Raw genomic sequence first — 27,422 nt, 5'->3', positions numbered from 1 at the left:
GCTTGGAGAGTGAGTGTCGCTTTTACCTGCCAGAAGGGAAATCTATTACAGAATGAAAGGCCCCATGCTTTGCTGATGAAATATTCATGGCGGGCATGGGAAAGGGGATGTCGTCATTGTCATTTCCATTTAAAGGAAAAGAGAAGTAGCTGGAACAGGGGAGAGTCTGGCAAAGGGCTTCTTTGTACCTTGGACGCTTGTCAGCTTAATGTGCAGGCAATGCCTGGAGTGTAATCTGCAAGACACCTTTGAAGTCAGATTCAGGAAATATTTCTCCTTGGCATTTGTCTTCCCCGCTTCTCACAAATCTCTGATTGCCATCAATCCTTTGACTTTTGCACCCATCCTCAAGATCACCTTTGAAAGCATTTCTGACCTCAAGTACACTGATAAATTATAATTATGTCACATTCGACAGTTTAAAAAGTATTCCCTTCATAATGGACCTGTAAGGTAGGGAGGCCCATTTTATAAGTGAGGAAATTGAGACACAGAGAGGTTAAAGTGAATTACCCAAGGCTTGAATATAGAGGATTTGAAACTGGAAAGATCCTTAGAGATCATTTTAATTTTTCAGTGGAAGAGGATGAAGCCCAGCATGGGGAAGGGACTTCTTTGACATCACACAACTCCGGTTGATGGTCTCTACCTTGATACAACCTCTAGCACAACGGACAGTTCTTCTATGGCTGATTTATGGGAAAACATAGACAAGAATAAGGTTTAGGAAGAGTGAGATTAGTATGGTTGCGGGGGAGCATCCACCTCAGTGGATGAGTTGAGTCTGAGATCCATCTAGGTCTTTGGAGTACTCAGACCAATAGTGCTGTGGGCCCACCCCTGTAATAATAATAGCTAAAAATAGCCAACACTTATATGGTGCTTACTATGTTGCCAGGTAGTGTGCCAAGCACTTTATAATTATTGTGTCATTTGAACCACACCACAGCTCTGGGAGGTAGGTGCTGTTATTGTCCCCATTTTACAGATGATAAAACTGAGGCAGATAGAGGTTAAGTGACTTGCCCAGAGTCACACAGCTAATAGGGTTTGAGGCTGGATTTGAACTCAGGTCTATCCTAAATCCAGGCCTGGTGTTGTATCCACTGCACTACCTAGTTGCCCCCATGCCACAGATCATGCACTAATCACTTGACCATGGGCTCAATTTGTGACCTTAGACTGGGAAATTGATCCATGGTGGTTTTTCCTTAGATTTCCCTATCGTTACTTGCTCTGGAGGTCTTCTTATACCTTTTCTGGAGTAGTTTTAGGGGGACCTGGGCTGTGTGGCTTCCTCTCTTCCTCTTTCTCTTCCCCCTCCTGCTCTTCCTCCTTCATCATTTGGGCCAGTTTTCTAAAGAGGGTTTATGAAAAAACATTGACAAGTGTGTAATTTAAGATTCTAAATGTGTATTCTAATCTGTTCCCCCAGTTTTGGGGGAAACTGACTAAAATCACTGATAAAACAAGTTTAGGTTTTAAAGGGTTTATTGGAAAATAGAAAGAAAAAGATTGAGAACAGAATTCCAACAGCCTGGCATTCCTATCTTTCCTCAAATTTCCTGTGAAGTCCTCTGCCGCCACCACCATCCAGTCAGGAACCCCAAAAGCCCCAGAGCTCTCCGCGCAGGCTCCCCCTTTCCTCCTTCCTGTCTCCTCCCAGACCATAGGAGGCCCCTCAAGTTGATTGGCTGGTAGCCTTGATAGACAGCACCCATGAGCAAACATCATTTCCTGACACCAAGGAAAAGCCACAATGCCTCTGAGGCATTTTCCTCATGGTGGAGCTTTCCCACAGCAAGTCTCCAGTAGGTGGCATCATTCCAATCATTACACAAGAATGGAATGTGGAAAAAATAATTGAAGGGAGTATTCATACCAGTGAGATCACAGATCTTCCAAAGTATCCAAATTGTCAGCTCCCAAAATAAAGAGTTATTCTCTTGATTTTTCTTGGATTTAGCTGTTTAACCCTCAGACGTTTAAATGTCTTGTTTGTTTTCTCATATGTATCCCCAATGCTTAGCACAGTGCCTTTACACACAGTAAGCATTTAATAAATGCTTTCTTACTCTCCCCCTTCTTCCTTCCTTTTTCTCTCTCTCCATCCATCCATTTATCCATCTCTCTTTTTCTCTCTCTATCCATCCATCATTTCTTTAGTGAGACAGTGGGGAATATCTATCTTGTATCTTCCCAGAATGTTTAAATCATGCTGTTTTGCACTTTACCAAAAACCTAACCTAGAAATTAAGATTATTATTTAGAAAATGTGATTATGCTTTTACTGTGCACACCAGCAGTCAGTAGGTTAAAAAATGGTGTGATGGCACTATGGGTAATGGGAAGAACCAGTGTAGGTTTCAGGAGACCTGGGTTCTAGCCCCCAGCTCTTCCATTCACTTGTGTGCCATGTGACCTGAGGCAGGTCACTTTTTCTTCCCTAAATGTCAGCTTCCTCATCTATGAAATGAGAACAGTAATACTTGTACTCACAGGTCTGTTACAAGGGTCGAATGAGATAATAGATAAAAATCACTTTGTTACCACAAAGTGCTATATAAATGTAGGTTATTCTTATTATATTATTGATTGCTAGTCATTGCCTTTACATTTTCTCTCTCCTTTCCCCGCCATTGATCACAACATAACTTTTTTTTTTAATGCTATATCCCTAACATTAATATGCAAGCTATGATGCATTATAGTCTCTTCTGATCAAGGCAGAAGTTAGTCCTTCAGACTTCATTGGTATGCATGGATGTGGCTTGCCATTGGATGCTGAGACTGGTGCTTAGTCTGGGGGCTTTATACTCTTGGTCAAGCTTCACCTCTCTTCTGATAAGTCACCCATTACAAGGGAAATAGTGACATCTTGCAGTCATGAGATGAGGGGGTGAAACTGACTGGTACAACGTTATTTTTCAAAAACAGTTCCAAAACATCAGGAAAAAAAAAACTTGGGCTTCTTCATTTATGCATGCCAGGCACCCTTGAAGTGACCTAGAATGTGCTCAGACTTATGGTCCTCTGCCTCTCAACCCCCTTTACAAGGGCAGTATACAGACACGTCCCTCAAGAGTGCTACACAGCCAGCAAGGAGGAGCAAGTGCCCGGCAGCCATGGCAGATCTGTGTACAAATTGAAAATGCATAAATTTCTTTCCAACATTGGGAAACTAGCAGGATATTTTGTAGGGGGAGGGGGATGGCAGAAAAGGATTAAATCAACTACTATAGTGTAGGCTGTTGTTGGGGGTTTTTTTTTGCAAAGTATTTGAAAAAGAAATGTGCCCAGAGATCCAGAATTAACACTCCAGGTGGAAGAGGGAAATAGCTTAATACCAAGATGTGGAGCCAAATAGGAGGTTTTATAAGGCGGATTCAAAATGAAATGTTGTTCCTTTGGCTAGTTTTGTCACCAAAGGGCTCATCAAGGTTAAAATCAAGGCTATGAAGAAAATGTGTCAAAGGCAAAAACGTTCTTACCTGGGCCTTTTGTTGAACTCAGTGAATGTTTATTTACTGCCTGCTATATTCAGAACTCTGTTTAAAGACTAAGGTAAAGAAATGGATGAGACACCATTCTTGCCTCAAGGAATTTGCAATTTTGCAGGGGGCATGTGGCAACTATAGAGATAATGGCAATCATGATATTTAGCATTTCGATAACTCTAAGGTTTGCAAAACAATTTACATATTCTTTCCCATATGATCCTCAGAACAGCCCTGTGAAATAGGAGCTATTATGAGTCCCCATTTTACCATTGAAGAGCCTAGATGTGTATTCTTTATAAAAGAGATAGAAAGCACAGACATCCCCATCAAGATGATTGATGCCATCACCTTGATAGGCTTGGAATGAGTTGTCTGGTCAATTTGACCAGGTTAAGGATGCTCTGCTTTTAAGGACAGCTCTCTGTGGAAGATATAATCCCATTAACCACAGGTTGATTGAGTCATGGTTATTGAAGATCTCACCCTTGGACTGACTTTGGCCAATAAAGAAAAAATGAGCAGGCATCAAGTAGGGCTATCAAAGAAGCAGAGCTGAACCAAGCACACATATAGGGGGAGCTTGGGTCCTGGGGACTCCTTTACCCCAAAGAGGCAGCAGTGGAACTTCTTAGCCCCAGAAATGATTGGTGTAGACAGGCAATGAAAGGGTGACTTGTTTGTCAGTAAACATTAATCAGATACTTACAATGTGTCAGGCACTATGCTAATACAATTCCTGGTACCAGGCACTGGGAATGCAAAGCAAGTCAAAAGACATTCCCTGCTTCCAAGGAGCTCACAGTCTAATGAGGGAGAAGGAGTTCTTGGGAGTGGGAAACCAAATGGGCCCCAAAGAGGAGGGAACCACATGCTTTTATACATGGTAGTGGCTGGGGGCATCTTTAAATGAGTTGTCATGTCAATGAGCATTTATTAAGTTCCTACTGTATGTCAGACACTAGGCTAAGTACTGGAGATACAAAGAAAGGCAAAAGCCAGTCCCTGTTATCAAGAAGCTTACAGAGTAGTGGGGGAAAAGTAATTTAGAAAAAAAAAAAGGTACATACAGGATAAATTGGAGATTATCAACAAAGGGAAGGCATTAGCATTAAGGAAGATCTGGAAAGGCTTCTTTTGAGAAGGGGAACTTTCAGCTGGAACTTGAAAGAAGGCAGGTAAGCCAGAAGATGGAGATGAGGAGGAAGAAGATTTGGAGTGTGGAGTGTCTTGTGTAAGAAATAACAGTGGTGTCACTGGACTGCAGAGGATCCAGTAGTACTCCTAGAGAGGAGTAATAAGCATATAGTCCCAGAACTGGAGAAGCACCGGGGCACTAAACCAGGATGCAGAGGAGAAAACCTGGACTTTGCACTCCATTATTATAGTGAATTATGAAGACTGTCACAGAAGTGTCTAGGCAGCATAGGAGACAAAGTGCTGGACTTGGAGTAAGAAAGAGCTGAGTTCGAATTTTGCCTTAGGCACTTATTAGCCATGTGACCCAGAGCAATCCACTTCACTTCAGTCTGCCAGAGGTACATGGGGTAATAAGAGGGATAACCCCCAGGGTTGTTGTGGGGGTCAAATGAGATAATACTGAACAGCAGTCTCCAAACACTAATGCACCCTATAAATGCTTGCTATATTGAAGTGATATGAGAAGACACCCTCAGCCTACCTCTGTGTGGAGGAAGGAGGTCCATAAGTGTTACACATTGAACATGTTTTCAGACTTTTTCAATATATTAATTAGCTGTGCCAACTTTTTTTTTCCTCTCTAAAAATTTGCTGTTGTTCAGTCATGCCTAACTCTTCATAATCCCATGGATTGTACTGTCAGTAGGGTTTTCTTGGCAAGGATAGTGGAGTGGTTTGTTATTTTCTTTTCTGGTAGATTGAAACAAACAAAGGTTAAGTGACTTGCCCAGGGTCACACAGTTAGTAAATGTCTGAGGCCGGATTTAAACTCAGGTTTTCCTGACTCTAGGCTTGGCACTCCAGTCATATGGGATGGTTCTCAAGGAGTGGGGGAAGGGTATATGGGATACTATGGTGTTGTAAGAAACAAAAAATATCAGCATAAACTTATTTTTAAAAAGATGATAGCTACTATCATGACAACAACAATAATGACCACCACCACTGCTACCACCACTGCTACTACTACCACTACTACCACCACTACTACTAGTGCCAGCATCAGCACCACCACTACCACTACCACCGATGCTGCTGCTTCTACTACTACTACTATTACTATACCACAGGTACAGTGGGAAAGGGGATTGAATTTTTAGCAAACCCAAATGTAAAATTCCATTTTCGAGGGAGCCCAAAACCTTAAGGTAGTGCTGTCTACCTAGAGACATGTCTAGATCCTTAGTGGGGAGAAGGCTTACTAGAGTATATGGGGCATGTATTTCTCTATCTGCCTTCAGTATCTCTCCCATCTTGGGAAGTCTCTATCACCTGCATGGACTCACCAGGGTACAAAGGAGAATTGTTCTTGACTCTTCAGGAACTTTCTCGATTCCTTTGTCATTTTTGCATTTATTTTTCCTATGGAGTAAAATAAAGGCTGTCCTGTATATAGCCTGAGTGCATGTTACAGGAGCTGAAGGCTCTTTTTACCCACATCTGTAGGAACCTAGATGTGAACTATATTCTTATGTTTCTGGGGGAGATCCTGGGTGGGAGCAAGATGAGTCTAATTTTGAGGATTCTCAGGGATGACACTGGGCCTAGATATGAAGCAAAGAGTAATTTGTGTAAGGCCCTAAAGATTGGTCTGTATCCTTGTAAAGACAGAATATCTGGTTCTGGTCTACCAGTTAGACATGTAATTTAAATCAATCACTTATTTAGAATCATAGATCAAAAATCATAGTATTATAGATTTAGAGCAGTGAGACCTTAGCTATCATCTAGTCCAAGCCCCTCATTTTATAGATGAAGAAACTGAGGCCCAGATAAGTTAGTTGACTTGTCTAATGTCTTATAGGTAGTAAATAGCAGAAACAGGATTTGGATTCCAAATATAGCACTCTTTTTCACTATATCAGATGCAAGAAAATTAATTTAATTTTTTAGGAGGCAATTGGGGTTAAGTGACTTGCCCAGGGTCATGCAGCTAGTAAGCTGGATGTAAAGAGAAGGTCATTAATCATGAGAGCTATCCAAAAGTAGACTAATGGGGCTTAGGAGATGGTGGGTTGCCTCCTACTGGAGGTCTTGTCACTCGCTTGTCAGGGATATCATTGGAAAGGACAATTCCTTTTCATATTGGGGTTAGACTGGCTGGAAAATCTCTAAGGTATCTTTCAGCTCTATGATTCTATGAATCTATTCCTGGTGAGGAATTAATGCACATACAAAAAAACTCGCAGTTTTGTTGTTTGCAAGTAAGCATGCGTACATTTCACCCAAGTATTCTTTATCGCTGAGTCTGCATTTTCTTTTTATTATTTTTGGGCTCGCATGGGTAGAAAAGGTATGAAATGGTCTCAAGGAGCATTTGTTTCCACACATCAGTGAACAGCTCTCCAAGAATAATTGCTTTTACTTGCCCAAAGCAGACCTTTTAGTAAAGGTTGAGTCTACCAGTATTGCAAACAGACCCTACCTCTGTGTTGTCTAGGACTCCCTGCCCTGTATCCCTATACATGCTCGATGACATTTTCAGAGGTAGCAGAGAGATGTGAGGTTAGAGAGCTGGCTGTCCTTTAGTACCTCCTTCCTCCCTGTGTGCACAGGCTTCAAATGTTCTTCAGGGTGAAGTGTTTGCCAAAAGGCTTGGGAGAAGTTGAGGAAGCAATGGGATTTTAAAAACCATGGGCCCCACACTAAGACTGTTTGATGAAGGATTGATTCTTAAGGTTGTTTGCAATGCATTGTTCCTTTAAACAGTTCTTTAAAAAGTTCTTAAAATCAGTCTCTTTAAATCAGTTCTTAACCTGGCGTCTGTGAACTTGGTTTTAAAAAAATTTTGTTTTAATATTTTTACCACATCTCAGCGTAAATAGTTTCCTTTGTAATCCTTTGTATTTTATTTTATTCATTTAAAAACCTTTTCTAAAAAGGGATCCATTAGTCTCTCCTAAGTGGGCAGCAGACTCCATGATGCGCAAAGAGGTTAAGAAACTGTGCTTTGGATCAGTCCTTGAGGTTCAGCTCAAACTGTATCCTTATCTAGAGAGGCAAGTTGCTCTCAAGGAAAGAGTGTTAGACCTGGGTTCAAATCCTGATTCTGACACTCTCCAAAGGTTAGTGACCTTTGGGTAAATCATTTAACTTCTTTGATCCTCAGTTTCCTCATCTGCAAAATAGGGATAACAATGCATTTACTACCCTTCTCCGAGGGTTGTGAGCTGAGCACTTTGTAAAGTACAAAGCACTATTCATATGTATAGCTATAGCTATAGAGCAGTCTCTAATCTTGCCAAAGGATCACGCCCAGCCTGGGGGAGATGGGCTATCTGTGGCCATTTTAAAGTATTTGCTCCAGGGTTCCATTTTTTATTCATAGCCTGGATGCTGATGGTGTTACCAAAGCAGGGGATTCAGGAAAGGGGTCCCAGAAGGAAAGAGGGAACACATGTTTATTAGGCACTTGGCTTAATGTACCAAGACCCATGCTAAGTGTTTTATAGATATCTCATTTGATGAGATCAGGAGAAGTGGTCAGCAATCCTGTAGGGCAGGTTGTCAGAAACCCATGTGTTAGTTGTTTTAAAAAATGATCAGGCTCTCCGAAGAGAGATACACAGAATAAAGAAAACCCATGTGTTAGTTGTTTTAAAAAATGATCAGGCTCTCCAAAGAGAGATACACAGAATAAAGAAATGTATCTGTTGAGTTAAATAACAGTCTGGGTTAAAGATGGGGTACGGATGGATCAATATTTCATATAAAGAGGAAAGGTCATTGTTCTGACTAGAAACTGTAAATTTAAAAAATATATGGAGCTCTTTTTAAAAAAAATAAAGCAGGGATAATATAAGGTCACAAAAATATATTTACCCCTCAGAAAAGTGGATCATTGGTTGTATTTTTGCTTAGGACACAAAATATCACAATGACTCATTTGTACAACACTTTAAGGATTACAAGACGTTTTCCCCACAATACCATGTAAGGGGTGTGGTGCAAATATTATTTGGGCCACTTTACAGATGAGGAAACTGAGGTGCAGAGAGGTACAGTGAAATTCCGGAGGTTCCCCCAGGCAGTGGTAGATGAACTTTCAGGTGTCTTCCCACTTTATGTTTCTGTGACCCTATGATTCCTTTCTGGTGTGAAAGTCTTTATAATGACTTAGGACAGCACCTGGGAATAAGGACAGGAGGGACATTCAGGGTTATAGATGATGTTTTTCCACCAGTATAATACCTCCCGATGGGTTATTTTCCTGCCAATAGAGAGTAGATGATCTTTGGACTCTCATTCCACCGCTATTTTTCACGTCTTCTCTCTCTAGCTCCTATGATGAGCAGTGTCTCTGACACCATTCCCTCGAATTTATTACAGTAGCATCAGTGACAAAGTGGAGTTTAACTTCTCCCTTTGCCTCCCCGGCTCTGATGGAGTGTTCAGTCCTTCTTAGTCATGCCCAAGTTGTTCAGTTTAACCAAATCAAAGCGTGTTTCCACTGAGCAGAAGGGACGGATTATACTGTGGCACACTGAGTCATTATTGTGGCTCTTAGATAGAAAAGCAACCAGACTCTCTTGGAAAGAATGGGTTCCTGTCCTTTGTTTTCAGAGCTGAGTGCTATTCATGATGGAGTTGGCAAAGAGGGGCTAAAACATCAGTCCTTCTCATGCTGCGCTGAGCCTACAAAGATCAGAATGCCTGAGTGGGAAGCATGAGCAGTGCAAAACAGCAAACATGCACTAAGCACCTACTGTGTGCTAGGCACTGAGCCAGGGATAAAAATCGATAAAGGACAGTCTCTGCCCTTAAGGGTCTTACAATCTACTGGGGATGAAAATCAAGATGGGAGAGAAGGGGAGAAGGCTTCATAGGTGGTAGTATCTGATCTGAACCTTGAAGGAAGCTTAAACTTTGAGAGGGGAAGTGAAGAGGGAGTCCATTGCAGGGATGGAGGGCATCTTGTACTCAGAGGCATCAGTCAGTAGGCAAACATTTATTAAGTGCTGATTATGAGCTGGAGATACAAAGAAAGACAAAAACAAGGCCCTGCCCTAAAGGAGCTCATATTCTGATGGGGGAGAAAACATAAAAACCACTAGTACATATAGAATAGATATGCTACTATATAGAAATATACCACATATGTATATGTGTGCATATCCTAGACATGTGTGTGCATACACACATAAATACATATATAGTATATATAGATAATATGTAGTATATCTTTTTAAATTTTTTTGCAGGGCGATGAGGGTTAAGTGACTTGCCTAGGGTCACACAGCTAGTAAGTGTCAAGTGTCTGAGATCAGATTTGAACTCAGGTCTTCCTGAATCCAGGGCCAGTGCTTTATCCACTGCACCATCTAGTTGCCCCCCATAGTATATCTTAATATATATTTGTATAAATAACATAATAGTGTATTAGTATAATATGATATATATCTTCAATATACTATATATTTTACATAAATATACTACATATTCACACTGTATATGATTTACCATATATTATAGTATAGTAACATACTTATATAGTATATTTATAGTGTATATCATGCATATCACAGATATACATATGCATGCATATGCTTATAGATGTATACAATGCAATCATATATACATATGTGATATATATTCCACATAACACACATAGCACATAAATATATGTATCATATATGATATATGAATATGCTATGTAGAATATTCACTGTACACATATACTACATATGTATAAGCTATATATACACATATATCTTAATATATACTATACTATATAAATAAACTATATGTGCATATATGTATATTTATATCTTATATGTATATATACACATATATTTATATATAGTATATATAATACCAATATATATTTAGTATAAATAGTTTATTAGTATATGTAGAATATTGTAAAGTTGCTATCTAGCTATACTGTCTAAAAATCTAATGAGTGGTCGCCAATAAATTAGAAGCTTTAGCAAGAGTTTAGACTTTTTTTTTTTTTAGTGAGGCAATTGGGGTTAAGTGACTTGCCCAGGGTCACACAGCTAGTAAGTATCAAGTGTCTGAGGCCGGATTTGAACTCAGGTACTCCTGACTCCAGGGCTGGTGCTTTATCCACTGTGCCACCTAGCCGCCCCAAGAGTTTAGACTTTTAAGTATTTATTAAAGAGCATTAGGATTTAATGATCAGAGAGAAAGGTAAAAATTTAACTATTTCTAAGAGACCCCATCATCCAATCTGCCATGGTGAGGTCAAGAATAAAAAAGGACCCAATGCTTCCTTCCTCCTCCCAGAAGCCTCTTTTCTGAACTGGAAACATCAAACATCACTTCCTGACGCCAAGGAACTGACCTTCCAAGCCACATGGCTTGCCCTCAGATGCCTTCTCCTAATGGCAGAGTATCTACAGTATCTCTCCAGCAGGGGGTGTCACTCCAATTGTCACAATATATCTTAATATGTACTATATATAAATATACTGTAAATGGGATATATACTATATGTGTATATATAATAGCATGATATATCATAGTCTATATGGTATATCTCATATAGAACATAAATATCCAGTATACACATATAGTATGTATATAGCATATAGCATACACAGCCTATTTCCTAATATATACTATATAAATATAATATATTATATATTATACATACACATATTATAATAAATGTATTTTATGTATGTGTGTATGTATGTGTATGTATATGTATATATATATATATATATATATATATAAATGTGATCGAGTATATGTATACAGTATAAATAGGAGGTAATCTTAGAGGAAAGGCACTTACAGCTGAGGGGCCAACAAAGGTCTCTTGTAGAAGGTTGTACTTAAAATGGGTCAGGAAGAAAGCCAGGGAAGCCCAGAGGCAGAAATGGGGATGGGGGAGGGCTACCAGTGAAAAGGCACAGAACAGGGGGCAGCTAGGTGGCGTAGTGGATAGAGCAACGGCCCTGGAGTCAGGAGTACCTGAGTTCAAATATGGCCTCAGACACTTGACACTTACTAGCTGTGTGACCTTGGGCAATTCACTTAACCCCAGTTGCCTCACCAAACAAACAAACAAACAGAAAAAAAAAAGGGAAAGGGGAAAAGGCACAGAACAGAAGTAAGACTGTGGTGTGTTGAGTCTGGGGAATGGCCAATGTTCTAGTAGTTTGGCTGGAATGTAGAGTTGATAAAGGGGAAGAGGAGGAGGAGTAGGCACTGTCAAGCTAAGGAATTTGTGTTTTATCTTATAAGAAATAGAGAAGTGCTCAAGGTTTTTGAACTGGAGAGTGACACACTTAGACTGGAACTTTAGGGGGATAATTCTTGCAAATGTGGAGTGGATGGTTTGGAGTGGGGAAGGACTCAAAACAGGGAGACCATTTAGAAGTCTATAACCATGGTGCTAGTGAGAAGTGAGGAGTGCCTGAAACACCATGGCAGCTATGTGAAGCTATGGTGCAGAGCAGAGGTGATAGATGTGATGGAGTCATCATTGAGAGACTTGGTCATTTACAGGCTCCAAGAGGATAGAGCTGTCAGCAGCATCAAAAGCAATCAATTAATTGATCAACTAGTCATTTCATAAGCATTTATTAAGTCCCGCCTGTGTGCCAGGCAACATACTAGCTATGGAGGACTCAAAGGGAGAAAAGGAATCCATTCCTGCCCTCAAGAAGCTTACCTTCTGGGAGGGAAGGGAGGGAGGGAGAAAAATCTGAAATTGGAAAGCTTGTATAAGCAAAAGTTGAGAACTGTCTTTACATGTAATGGGAAAAAAATAAAATACTTTATTAATTAAAAAAAAAGAAGCTTACCTTCTTCTGGGAGAGTAAAGAACACGTGAGTTTTGTGAGCTCTTTGAACTTTGCATCATTGACAATGACTCAGATTGCCTGAGCAAAGTGTCTGGTACATAGTAGGTACTTCATAAATGTTTGTTGACCTGGCTTAACGATCATATCCCTGAAGAAATCTAAATGCTTTTATGGAGGAGGTCACCCCCACCTCCCACCATCTGCAAACAAGGTAACTAAAGACAGCCTATAACAATTCATGTGTGTGGTCTTCATCAGGAATTTCTCACTTGTGTTTTTCTGCAGCAGAGGGATGAGCTCTTGCTGTCTCTTGAAGCCACCATATGGTTAGCTTGGTCTATGGTCTAAGTTAGTTTGTTTGAGCAAGTTGGCAAACAGTACTCCCCCAGGATGCCACTGGGCAGGCATACTCCAGAGCTTACTACATCTCCTATGCTCCCATCAAGACTGCCCATGCAGTGATCTTAGCTGTTTCTAGGAGAGCTTTGATTTGGCAAGGATGCTTGGGAACAGTTCTTCAGAGTTGTAGCCAAAGCTGAGCCTGGCATTTCCAAAAAGCATCCTGCTTAACATTTCCTGATGCCAGCCATCTGTTCATGGGAAGGACTAAGATGCATGTACCTGTTGCTTTCAGTGTTTTCAAATGTACATTTGATTGCTAATGTTATTGCTTGCCTGGCTGTGTACATTCTCAAGAGCTTCACAAATTATGCAACCTCTCTCTCTCTCTCTCTCTCTCTCTCTCTTTCAATTTACCTTACATCTATGCTAATAAAAGCATCTTCCAGTCATTGTCCACCTTGACTGCCAAGATATTCTGTGGCCCATTTGCTTATAAAAAAATGAAGAGCCAGATCCTTACATTGTGTAAACTACTCCCCATTTGTAAGCTGGGCACTTGAGGAAGCTGCATTAATTCTTTGGCACCCAGGGTACAATTTAATCTGCACAGGGAGGGACTGTGTGGGATGAGGTTTCTTTGTAATTATGACTCCCCCACCCCATCCCAATATGCATTGTGGCACTGTGCATAGCAGGAAAGAAGCTGGATTTAGAATGAAATGATGGATGTTTGAATGTTAGCCCTGCCATTTAACTACTGTAATCTTGGCAAGTGGCTTCCCATCTCTCTGGGCCTCTGCTTCCTTTTCTGAAGGGAGAAGGTTAAGCTAGATCTGGGTTTTTTAACCTGGGATACCATGAACTTATTTAAAGTACATATCTTAAAAAAAAAAAATATATATATATATATATATATATATATATAGTACATATCTATGTATATATTTCCTTTGTAATACTCTGTATTTTATTTTATGCATTTAAACATATTATTCTGAGAAGGGGTGTTTAAGATTTACCCACCTCTGTGAAAGAGATCCAGGACACAAAAATGGTTAAGAACCCTTGGGCTAGACAATCTCCAAGGTGTATTCCAGTTTTAAATCCTATCACCCTACTAGCTATTGTGATTGAATGCTCTTCTCCACTCATGGAGAAGTCTGTCACTCTTAAGACAAGTTTAAAATATTTATTAAGTATTATTTAAGAGGATGGGGAAAAGAATACTGAAATTAGAATGCTAAGGCCTAGATTCCTGTCCTGGATCTGACACTTACTTAATGATACCCTTGGGCAAGTCATTTTATTCTCCTTTTAGCCTCAGAATTTTTATCTGCAGAATGAGGATGAAAGGACTTGAATTATCTACTGCTCAGTTTTGTTGTAAAGAAAGCAGGCGTCAGTCTCAAATTGCTACAGACATTCAAACAGTTGAAATGATAGGATTTCAGAAAACTGCTCTGCTCGAGTATCCTAACTCCTAACGAGTTAGAACCTGGGGAAATAGGAGGACCTAGTCACTGAACCAAGGATGACATGAGGATTTGTTGGACTCAGTGCCTGTCAGTCCTCATTGCTCTGCAAATGATTGAAAGTCTGAGGCCATCCCTTAGCCAGAAAACAGGGGCAAGAAGTCCAGGACTGTGCAAGCAAGAGAGACAGAGAGAGAGAGAGAGAGAGAGACAGACAGACAGACAGATAGACAGACAAACAGACAGAGACACACAGACAGACAAAGAAGCAGACAGACACAGAGACAGAGAGCACAAGCTGATGGAATACAGATAGACTCTCTTCCCCCAAAGAGTTTACTTGGTTGAATGACAAGACCCTAAAACAATTAATCAATATTAACTCGGAGGTCTCTAGTGGAGTGCCTCCTGAATCTTCCCTTGGTCCTGTTCTTTTCCATTTTTTTTTTAATGACTGATGAATGATTAGACCTGCTGATTAAATTTACTGGTGACATGAAGCTGGGAGGGATAGCCAGTGTGTTGGGTGATAGTCAGGATCCAATAAAAATCTCAGTAAATAGACTGAAACAATGGTCTGAGACTAATAATATGAAATTTTAGTAGAGATGAAGTCCTGCCATTGGATTGAAAAAATAAATTTCTCAAGTAGAACATAGGTAAGAGGTAGACAAGTCTAGTTAACTGGACTACCAACTCAATATGAATCAGTTGTGTGACATGGCAGCCCAAGACGTTGATGGCATTTTAGGGTGCTTCAAGGATGTACCCTATATCAGGTCCATAACATGAGGGGTTGTAATTCCATTATACTTAACTCAGTAGCATTATGTTTGTTTGTGGGAGCTGCCACATGAGGATTGATGAAATGACTTATTGGGCTGGTGAGACTGTGTTTAACCTAGAAAAGAGACTTAGAGGGGATACAATATGGGTCTTTAATTAACTGAAGGGTTGTTAAGGGGCAGAGGGAAGAACTAGAATACTGTGTGACATTTGGAGAGGCTGATTTTGGCTTGATATCAGATTAAAATTTCCTAATAATTCAGGTTGCTTATGAAGACAGCTAGGTGGCACAGTGGATAGAGCACTGGGCTTTGAAAGTGGAAGGCCTGAGTTCAAATTCAGATACTTCCTAGCTGGGTGACTCTAGGCAAGTCACTTAATCTCCTTCCTCAGTTTCCTCATCTGTAAAAGAGGTATAATAATAGCACCTATCTCCCAGGGTTGTTGTAAAGATAAGGTGAAATATATATATATATTTTTTTTTTTAATTTAATTTAATTTAATTTTGTGGGGCAATGAGGCTTAAGTGACTTGCCCAGGGTCACACAGCTAGTAAGTGCCAAGTGTCTGAGGCTAGATTTGAATTCAGGTCCTCCTGAATCCAAGGCTAGTGCTTTATCCACTGCATCACCTAGCTGCCCCTGAAATAATATTTTTAACCTTAAACCTTAAAATGCTAGCTATTATTAAATGGAATGGGGATGCCTAAGGAGAGAACAAGTTGTTTTTCTCTGAAGGTCTCCAGGTGAAGAGGGCTGGAAGACCCTTTGTTGGGGAAGTTGCAAATTGTTAAGAATGAATCTTTTTTTTTTTTAACATTTTATTTTATTTTCCATTCCTGGAACAAAACAAACATTTCTATAATAGTACAAGAAAAAAATATGATTACATATGAAACTGCACATCTACCATGTACAACTAGTACATGGCACTAGTACATGGTTGCTAGTCCCTCCAGATATGGGTGAAGTAAGGAGTGGGAGGGTGGGGGAGAAGATAAGGTAACAGGGGTGGGGTAAAAAGAGAGGCTGAGAAAGAAAAAAGTGAGTAAAAATAAGATGGAGGGAAATTGCAATTGAATCTTGGTCAGGTAGGGGTTGGACTAGTAGGTCTCTTCCAACTTGGATGCTATGCAGTGCTCAGGATAGGCAGAAAATTTAGCCTGAGTTTTTATTATACAAAGCTCAGTGATCTCATTTTTTCCCCTTGTTTTACAAGCAAATTTGTTGATGAGGTGACGGTGTTTTAGACATTAGGAATAGCTCACATTTTGTAGTACTTGGAGGTTTATGAGGCACTTTCCTCATGATAACCCTGTGAACGTAAGATCTCAGAGTCAGAGCTGGAAGGTAGCCTAGAGATGAATTAGTCCAGCTCTCTTATTTTATAGAAGAGGCAGTGACACCTGAAAACGTTAAGTGACTTGTCCAAGACCACACATATGAGAAGTAGCAACTTGTACCTCTGACTCCAAATGCAACATGCCTTTTTATTTCGTACTGTATAGGAAGTAGAAGTATTATTATTTCCTTTCTAGAGATGAGATATATTGAGGTGAAGTGACTGGCCTCTAATAGAGTCATTCAGCTAGTTAAATATCAGAGTCAAGATTTTAACTCAGAACATAGAATGCCAGAACTAGAAAGGAGTTTAGTCTAGCCTACCACTTCCATTTTACAGATGAGGAAACTGAGTGTTAGAGAGGAAGATTAAATTTGATAAAGGCCACACAACTAATTAATGACATGGCTTGGACTAGAACTCAAAATATTGTGGAGGTTTATTGATCTGTGCAATTTCTTGTTAAATGAGTTTACATGGCCTTCAAAATGCACTTTACCTATTTGCTCTAAAATCTGTGATGGTGGGAGAGTTCTAATCAAGGTATGGTTTAGTGTGTTTCAGACCTGGGTCCTTCTAACTGATAAGCTCCCTTTGCTTTGTCTTGCTCCCTTACCCTCTGCAGGTGAACCTGGTACTTGGTGAAGGGAGGTCTCTGGGCCTCATGATAAGAGGAGGAGCAGAGTATGCCTTGGGGATTTATATCACTGGTGTGGATCCAGGATCTGAAGCGGAAAGCAGTGGTCTCAAGGTGAGAGCTATCCTAACAATCCCATGAGCTTTCGTTTGAGTGGGAAGAGTGGGGAGAGAAGTGCTGTCTTTGCAAGATTTGTTATTTTTATTGTTTTGTAGAGTCATTTTAGGTGAGTCTGATTCTCTGTGACCCCATTTGGGGTTTTCTTGGCAAAGATACTGGAGAGGTTTGCCATTTCCTTCTATAGCCCACTTTACAGATGAGGAAACTGAGGTAAATAGGGTTAAGTGACTTATCCAGGGCCACACCACTAGGACATGTCTGAGGGTCTTTCTGACTCCAGGCCTAGTGCTCTATCCAGAGTGCCACCTAGCTGTCCTGGTAATCAATCAGATTGATTGATCAAGTCAGATTGGAGGAATCTGACTGCTGGGCCGAGTCTTGTGGTGTTATTTGGCTCTACCTTGGGTTAGGTAGCATTTTAAACACATGGGGGGTTAAGATTTTTTTTAATCATAAAAGTATTTTATTATTTTCCAGTTACATATAAAGATAGTTTCAACATTTGTTTTCGTAAGATTTTTAGTTCTAAATTTTTCTCCCTCTCTTCCCTCCCCCATCCCCAAGACAGAAAGCAATCTGATGTAGGTTATATATGTACAATCACATTAAATATATTTCTGCATTAGTCATGTTGTGAAAGAAGAATCAGAACAAAAGGGGAAAACCTCAAAAAAAAAGTAGAAACAGTATGGTTCAATCTACATTCAGAATCCACAGTTCTTTTTCTGGATGTGGAAAACATTTTCTATCATGAGTCCTTTGGAATTGTCTTGGATCATTGTATTGCTGAAAAGAGTTAAGTCTATCACAGTTGATCATCGCACAGTGTTTCTGTTACTGTTCATTTCACTCAGCATCAGTCCACTTAAGTCTTTCCAGGTTTTTCTGAAATCTGCCTGTTCATCATTTCTTACAATACAATAGTATTCTATTACATTCATATACCACAACTTGTTCAGCCATTCCCCCATTGATGGGCATTTCCTCATGATGGGCATTTTCCAGTTCTTTGCCACCACGAAGAGAGCTGCTATAAATATTTTTGTACATTGTAGGTCCTTTTCCCTCTTTTATGATCTCTTTGGGATACAGATATAGTAGTGGTATTACTGGGTCAAAGGATATGCACAGCCCCATAGCCCTTTGGGCATAGTTCCAAATTGCTCTACAGAATGGCTGGTACAGTTCACAAGTCTACCAACAATGCATTAGTGTTCCAATTTTTCCACAGCTTCTCCAACATTTATTATTTTCCCTTTTTGTCATATTAACCAATCTGATAGGTATGAGGTGGTAACTCAGAGTTGTTTTAATTTGCATTTCTCTAATCAATGGTGATTTAGAGCATTTTTTCATATGGCAATAGATAGTTTTGATTTCGTCATCTGAAAACTGCCTGTTCATCTCCTTTGATCATTTCTCAATTGGGGAATGATTTGCATTTGATTTAGTTCCCTGTATATTTTAGAAATGAGGCCTTTATCAGAAACATTGGCTGTAAAAATTGTTTCCCAGCTTTCTGCTTCCCTTCTAATTTTGGCTGCATTGCTTCTGTTTGTACAAAAACTTTTTAATTTAATGTAATCAAAATTATCAAATGGCTAAGATTTTAACAGATTATTGAACCATTTTAAACAAATGGTTGATGGTTGCGGTGGCAGGGCCCTTTTTAAGGTGATTCTCACAGCACTTTGGTGACACTCTAGGAGAGGAGTGCAGCATCCTAAGCAATGGAGACCTTCTGGCTCCATTCAGAGGTGTCTGTGGCTGCCATCAGGCCTAGCACAACACAACTCCTCACTTTTACCCCACCATATTGAACCTGTTGCCAGGTCCTATTGATTCTGCCTTTGCAGCATCTCTCATCTACACCCCTTTCTCTTTTCTGACACTCTCACCACCCTAGTGCAGGCCCTCATCATCTTATTCCTGGACTATTAGAATAGCCTTCTGGTTGGCCTCCCCGCCTCCATCCCCTCCATACTTCACTCAGCTATCAAAGGACTCTTTGAAGGCATAAGTCTGACCATGTCCCTCCTACTCTCTTCCCCCCAGTTCCCTCAATAAACTCCAGTGGCTCAATGTACATAATTTGTATGTTTTTTCCTCCTTTAAGATGTGAGGACCTTGAGGGCAAAGATCTTCTTTTTGCCTTTCCTAATATCATGTTTGCTCTATTTCTTGTTGTTCATTCACTGACTGTGAGCCTATTTAGGGTCTTCTTGGCAAAGATACAAGTGGTTTGCCACTTCCTTCTCTAGCTCATTTTATAGATGAGGAAACTAAGGCAAACTGGGGTAAGTGACTTGTCCAGGGTCACACAGCTGAGTAAATATCTGTGGCTGGATTTGAACTCCAGTCTTTCTGGTTCCAGGCCTTACACTGTATCCACTATACCACCTCGTAGCCCTTTTGTCCCATAGAAAGTGCTTAATGAATTCTTCTAGACTGACTGATCAATACATGCTCCATTCACAGTTTCTGGTTGCCATCAACCTCACGTGTGCTTATTGGTGTGCTTATATAGCAGACAGGAGAGACATCAATGAGCTAGTGCCATATTTGATGATTACAAGGTAAAGACTTCTTAGGGCTTCTAGGCTGCAGGGAGTGGGTCTCTGTCATTGCCAACTATTACTGTGTTTATGGGGACTAAGCACTTAATGAGGAATTTTTTTTTCTGATGAAGGTGATACCAAGGGGGAAGTCAGACAAGCCTCTGTACACAGCAGATGCTAAATAAATACTGATTGACTGACTCAGTGATATGGAGTCAGACAAAACCCAAGGTTTGGGCCTGTATTTCCTTCATATTCTAATTTCTGCTGCTGTAGCTCACCACCGAGTTTTTTTGGGTTTTTTAATTTGTTTTTTTGCGGGGCAATGGGGGTTAAGTGACTTGCCCAGGGTCACACAGCTAGTTAAGTGTCAAGTGTCTGAGGTCAGATTTGAACTCAGGTACTCCTGAATCCAGGGCCGGTGCTTTATCCACTGCGCCACCTAGCCACCCCCACACCACCGAGTTTTGAGGCATGAACTCTGAGGAGTTAAGGCAGCTTATCTCTGCCACTGCCTTTTAGAGAAGTTGCTTAATCTCTGTGGGATTCATTTGAGAACAATATAGATCAGACCTTGGTGATGGATGGTTTATTACTTAGCTTGGCAGATAAGGCCCCATGTCTGTAGCTTGGAAAATTTTCATCAGCTGAACCCATGATTCCATTTCCAGCCCCTCCTACCGAAGGGTAAAGGAAGGGAAAACGTTTTACTTGATACCCAGGAGACCTACGCCTCATCTGCTTTTAACTGTGTGGGTTTGGGCAAGGAAAGTGACCTTGCTGGGTCCCAGGTTTCTTTTTTGTGTGTGAAATAGTCATAGGCTCTGGCTACAGGGGATAGAGTCAGGACACCTGTGCCCTGCTATACAGATAGCAGTGTGACTGTCAATAAGTTGCTTATCTCCTCTGAGCCTCAGTTTCCTTATCTATATAATGGGGGTAATATGACTTACATTGCCTACCTCATAGTGTTGTTGTAAGTGCTTTTATAAACCTTAAAGCATTGAAAATACCTGAGCTCCTAATATTACTGAATTGAAGCAGGTGAATGGACTTAGATGGTCTCCTGTGTCTGTGATCATGATCATACCTATTCTATCCTGTTTCTTCTAAATAGACTAAGAAAACATAAACATCTTACTGTAGCAAACACATTCTAAGAACTTGAACAAAAACCTATCTTGGCAATTGGAAATGTTCTGCCCCATTCCTGTTTTCCTTCCCTCCTCCCACCATTATCCTTTGCCTAATCTTTCTTCTCCCCCTCCCATTTACCCAGCAAGGTAGTGGAAAGAAAAGAGTCAAAGGTGGTGTCATTCAAACCCCAACTCTGCTTATTACCTCTGTCACTTGGGTAAATCACGTCTTCACTTCCTTGGGCTTCAATTTCTTCATCTATAGGGTTTGGACTAGATGACATTTAAGGTTCCTTCCAGCCTTAAACCTATTGTCTCTCCTTCCATTTCGTTCTTCCTCACAAATAACTTGGAATGATAGGCATTAAAGGGAGGGTGTTTATTTGGCCACTTTTCAAGAAATTCTATAGAGGCCTTGATGACTTTGGGCTTATGATTACATTGTGGGCAATAAAATGCTTTATTTGCACATAAAGTGCCTTTCACAAAGCTCTTGCCATCTACAATATCAAATGCAGTAAAATATTTTATATTCTTCACTACTGTTACTGCTTTCTCCTGAAAGCTCGTTCAGATGTGTGAACATCTCCATACTCTGTGCTTTATCGGAAGCCCATTTAACTAATGCACTTTTCAGTGTGGATAATTGCACTGCAAATACAGAGGGAAAAAAGGGAGATCGATCATGTAGGTGGCAAGTCAATCACACACATTATTTGTAAATAGTTTTCATTTTTGGCTAATGAGACAGCCTCCAGGGTGAAAACACCAACTCTTCCAGCAGGACTCTGAGCTTACAGCCTGCCCCCCTCTGGGAGGGCCTGGCTTGGGTCCAGCATCAAGGAGAAGAACCCCACCTATCTTCCCACCCACCTCCTCAAAGTCTCTACCAGCTCTTGCTTAGGTTGCTAGGCCAGCTGCTTTTTTCCAGCAGCTACTTCTAGGGATACCAAGACACCACTGGAAACAGCATTAAGGCATTCAAGACCATAAGAAAATTCTTTCTGAGTCATCAAATCACTGTAGGAAACTCCATTGGCACCAGGGGGGCAGTGGGAGTGAGTAGCTAAGGCAAGGAGAGACTCTGGCTCATTGGAGGATGTGGACTTGTGCTTGAATCAAAATGAGTCCCCAGAAGGGGGCTTTCAGAAGGGCTGCCATACCTTTCCACTTAAAAGGGGAAATAACGGGTTTTTCTTGACAGTAGCAAGTTGAAAGAAACGATGTAAGAGAGATGTCTCCTGGAAATACTTTTCAGACCCAAACATAACCATCACGGGCCTTGCTTATAGCATGGCCAGCTGCCGGTCTATAGGGAATCTTCTTTTAGATCTAGCCTCTTTTTCTTATTCTCACTTTTCAGATGTCATCCTGTCTACGACCCAAGATAAATCACCTTGAAACCCTTTCTCTTCTCTTTAAATGCTATCCGTGCATTCATCTAGCCCAACCTGTGCACATCCCTGATAAGTATTCATCCAGTTTCTTCCTAAGACCTTGGGGGTTGGGGAGCTTCCTCTGTAGGCAGCCCATTCCCTTTGGACATCTCTAATTGCTAGGATTTTTTTTCCTCATGCAGATTGGCCTTTTTGTTAATTTCCACCCACTGTTGCAACCACAGAGGGTGAACAAGCCTGCTCTTCCCTTTGCCTGAGAGCCCTTCAGATGCTGAAGAAAGACATCAAACAGCCCGCCCCCCTCACCTGCTTCTCTTCTCCAAGCTAAACATGAGTGATGCAGTATTGAGGCAGTTAGGTGGCACAGATAGTGCACTGCACATGGAGGTAGGAAGAACAAAGTTTAAATCCAGCCTCCCATACTTGTCTCATGGCAAATCACTTAACCTTTCTCAACCTAAGTTTCCTCATCTCTAAAATGGAGATGATGCTGACACCTACTTCACAGAATTCGTGAGGGGGTCACATGAGATGGACACTTTGGAAACCTTAGAGCGCTATAGAAATATTAGTTGTTATTATCATTAACAATGTTCAATATCGCACAATCTACAAGTAAGGCATAGGCTCACAGTATTTCTTTCCTGTCTAGTTTCTGTATCAGGTGTCATAGATCATTCAGAATGCCAGGATTTAAACGATCATATCAATATCTATACAGATATATATAGGTATGTATGGATTATATGTGTGTCGATATGCACACATACAAGCGTGTCTATACAAACATATATGTGTACACATAGTAGATGCGCACGCATTCATGCACACATATATACAATACACATGTATACATGCACACACATGCATGACTACATAAACACGTACCTACATATACACACACACATACATACATATTCCAGTAACCCCAGGTAGAAGGCATTCCCAAGTTGATTAAAAGCAGCTCAGGAAGATAAAAGCTACCTGCAAAAAGATTAAAAGCAATAGTACTGAGGTTCTCTGGAATTTCAGAGCTCCCAGACAAACTCTTCAGCACTGCTTTTATACCCTCCTTGCCCAGTGGACCCACAGAAGGACCCTAGACCAATTTACCTCAGGGCTAAATTAACCCAAACTCCCCCAGTTGGCTACTTCAGCTTCCTCGCTCACATATTGTCAGCTGGTTTTATGTGGGAGTGTTGGTATTAACTCACATCTCCACAGTTCCCCTAGGATTCTGGCACATAAAAACTTTGCAACTCCCTCATTGAGGATTTTTGACTTGAACTCAACTCTTGTACCAACTGGGGAAATTAAAAGCTTCCCTCTCCTGAATAGAACTAGGAACTGGGACTGGGACAAAGAGAGATTTGGTGTTTATTATTAGAGAAAACAACTCAATAGGCACTGTCACCCCTTCTAGTTCATTTCCAGCAAATCTTGCTAAAAGACAGCGACAATTTATATCCCTGACCAGGGTGTCAGCCTAGCCATTTAAATCTATTCACTCTGAGACACCCACATTCCTCTGAGATAAACCAACAAGCAGATACGGCCGTGTCTGAGGCTCCCTTCCAACATAATACCAGTGGCTTTTCTGTGACAGGAGACAGATCTCTCAAATCAGCTTAATTTATTCTTGCCTCTTGCCAGTCTGCCCATGTTCTCTCAGAAACACCAGGATTTCTGAGATTTCAGTGTGTGGAGAGGAAAAAAAGAATTCAGAAACCTGTGCCCACCTGACCAAGGCTGGTAGTCATTCATTTCCACGGTCAGTGATTTGTTGGCTTCCCCCCCCGCCATTTCCTTCACAGGTAAGTCAGCTTAGCTCAGTGAAAAGAAGGTTGGACTCTAGGGTCCTAGGTTTTGAATTTCAGCTCTGACATTTATTAGCTGTGGAACATTGAGTAATTCACTTTCTCGATTTCTGTTGTTTATAAAATGGGGTGAGAATGATACTTATGTTACCTGCTTCACAGGGCTGTTTTAAGGAAAGGATTTTCTGAAACCCCTGTGATGATAAGCATTATTACCATCAACCTTAGAAAATAGCTTCTTAGGCAGCTAGATGGCGCAATGGATAGAGCACCGGCCCTGGAGTCAGGAGTACCTGAGTTCAAATCTGGCCTCAGACACTTAACACTTACTAGCTGTGTAACCCTGGGCAAGTCACTTAACCCCAATTGCCTCACTAAAAAAAAAGAAAAGAAAAAAAAATAGCTTCTTGGTTCAGATGGACATTTGCTTTATAACATTTCCCTGAACTCACTGCCATTTCAAAATATTGATACTAGTTTTAACAGAAGGAAAGCATACTGGTGGAGTGCTAGACTAGAAAAATGGGGTCCTGAGTTCTAATTCTGGCTTTGTCAGTAACCAGATTTGTGAACATTGGCAGCTTTAATTTACATGGGCTTCAGTTTCTGTAGTCCTGTCCCTGCCCTCAGAAATTATTTTGTATGTTTACTATATACATATTTTGTATTAACTTGTATGTATATATGTTGTTTTATCCAATAGAATATAAGTCCCTTGGGGACAACATCTGTTTAGTTTTTGTTTTTGTATTCTTAAGACTTATCATTATGCCTGTCACATAGTGGGCCCTTAGAAAAGACTGTTAAGTGATGATAGAATGGATGATTAATCTGGGAAAAGACGGGTTTGGACTAAATGAACTCTGAGGGTCCTTCTGTGTGTCTAGATAGAGCAAAACTAGAAATTGATATTCATTCATTATCTTTCTCCCCATATATTTGTGGACACACACACATGTTTTCTCCCACTCCACTCTTCCTCCATCATTTCATCTGAAAGAAATATGAGGAAACAAGGCCACGAAATATCTTGTTATTTCCCTGTTTCACCCCCCCCCCGCCCCCTTCACTGAGCAGCAGTTGAAGAGGCCTCCATGTCAGTGCTGATGCCGCAGTGTGACACTCCCATCAAACTCTGGGCTTATTGATTTTTAATGTTGCCGAGGCTCTGCTGTTTTCTCAAGCACTGCTTGGGTGTTCACCAGATGCCTGCTATCTATTTAACATAATGTTCCATGCACTCCTTGGAACTCACTGATTTGTGTACACAACATGTTATGAATTGAAAGCATATGAAGAAAAGGGCTGGGAGGAAGTAGAGACCCCTGGTTACTGTAAATAATCCTTGTTGATTTCCAAAAGATACAGGCGGGATGGATTGTTTGAATCCACATAAAGGGGTGTTGTGACCAATACTAAGCTTTGATTGTAAAATATAAGCATTTCTTGATAGGCCCATGAAAGAATTAAGCATCTCCCCCAACTAGTTGGTGTACAGGACATGTTGTCATGTACAGCTTGGGATCTTTCATGTATCTGTAGAAAACAGGAATCTCTTCGGCTCCATCTCAGTTCTGGGATTTTTACTTAGAACCTGGGCTTTCTCTAAAATGTGGCCCTTCATTGACTCTACCCACTGAACTTTTAGAAGGTTCCCTTGCTGAGCATAATGGAGACGTGGATCATAGGATTATAGATTCAGAGTTGAAACAGGCATTGGAAGTCATCAGGTGCAGCCCCCCCCTTTTTTTACAGATGAGTAAACTGAGGCCTAGAGAGGTAAAGGACACCAAAGTAGTAAATGATCAAGAGCTCCTGTATACTCTTCCCTGAGTATTATGTCTTCATGTAGTGGAAAGAATAGTCAATTGAGAGTCTGCAGATCCAAGTTTAAAGTCCAGCTCTGTTGCTTAAAATCTATGTAATCTATGTAAGCAAGTCATTTTACTTCTCTGGGGCTCAGTTTCCCCTTTTGCAAGATGAGAGGATTTGAATCATGGATGGTTCAATTTTAGAGCTAAGGTCCCTTTTAGTTCTCTATCTGTGACTCTGAGAGGAAGCACTGAGTTTTGTGGAAGAACTTCTCAAGAAAAAACCTGGTAGGATTCATTGAAAGAACCCCTCCCTCCTCTTCAGTCAGTCTTTGGTTTTGTCTCCTAATTCCCCCTCCTCCTTCTCTCCTATTCTTTCTTCTTTTCTGTGTGTAAATATCTTTGCACATAATACATGTACATAGTATACATGTATGTATATAATAGTATGTGTACACACATATATGTGCATGTGAATATATGTTTGTGTGTTTTGCTGTATTTACTTCCATGCACCAGTTTTCTCTGTGACCTTGCTTTTATATAGTAATTTTTTTACTTTTCTCTTTCATATATGTTTTCTCATCTGGCCCTCACAACATCCATATTATTATGACTATAGCTTTTGTACCTAGTGAGGAAACTTATACCAAAGGGAAGATTGTGACTAGCCAGACTTCCCACAGCAAGTAATACAATCAGAGCTAGGACCTAGAGGGTCTGATTTTTAGCCTAGTAAGGAGAGAATCCTTGAAGGATTTGGGAATGGCTAAAGAGGAAATAGGCTATAGATTGGAAAGATTCCCATGAGACCAAGGTAACACCAGTGTTAGCTGTTAGTAGAAAACATATATATCTAGGGCCTTTCAACTCTTAACCCAAATGAAATATTTGTAAAGTGCTCAACAAAGCAATGCCTAGCTCATAGTAGGCACTTATTAAGTCCTTTTTCATTCCCTCCCTCCCCCATCCCTCCCTCCCTCCTTCCTTCCTTCCTTCCTTCCTTCCTTCCTTCCTTCCTTCCTTCCTTCCTTCCTTCCTTCCTTCCTTCCTTCCTTCCTTCCTTCCTTCCTTCCTTCCTTCCTTCCTTCCTTCCTTCCTTCCTTCCTTCCTTCCTTCCTTCCTCCCCTCCCTCCCTCCCTTTAGTCCTTGGATATACTTGGATGGAAGTGAATTACATTCCTAGAATTTTCTTAAAAGGTAAACAGGTTCCCTTTGGTTTTCTGCCTCTTAGTGCCTTATAAATCAGCCCAAATTCTATCTTATCTTGTTTAATCTGTAGTAGATAGCTTGAGATGATCAACAATTCACATATTTACCAGAATGGCTTGACTCCCATCCCCATCCCCATCCCCATTCCCATCAAGATTCTTTTCTCCTAAGGAAAAAAAAAAAGATTCTGTTCTCCTGTATGTGCCTCAAAAGCCTATAAAATTACTTTATATATTAGAGTGCATTTCCTTTAAAAAATTTTTTTTAAATTTTAGAGTGCATTCACTGAAGGGAAAAGAAAATATAAGATGCAATATT

At 40.5% G+C, this 27,422-nt stretch overlaps 1 protein-coding gene across 11 annotated transcripts in view; it reads left to right on the top strand.

The window, feature by feature from the left end:
• The window catches only part of WHRN (whirlin), a 138,431-nt gene that overhangs the window by 46,355 nt on the left and 64,654 nt on the right, over positions 1-27,422 (top strand). For all 11 annotated transcript variants that reach the window (XM_043984607.1, XM_043984606.1, XM_043984613.1 and 8 more), the window contains exon 3: positions 17,042-17,167. In XM_043984607.1, coding sequence (XP_043840542.1) covers positions 17,042-17,167 — 126 coding nt within the window. The remainder of the gene's footprint in view (positions 1-17,041; positions 17,168-27,422) is intronic.

Source organism: Dromiciops gliroides, chromosome 2, assembly GCF_019393635.1.
Source record: "Dromiciops gliroides isolate mDroGli1 chromosome 2, mDroGli1.pri, whole genome shotgun sequence".
NCBI classification, from domain to species: Eukaryota; Metazoa; Chordata; class Mammalia; order Microbiotheria; family Microbiotheriidae; genus Dromiciops; species Dromiciops gliroides.
The sequence above is the reverse complement of the archived record's forward strand: the minus strand, read 5'-3'. Positions and strand labels throughout refer to the sequence as shown.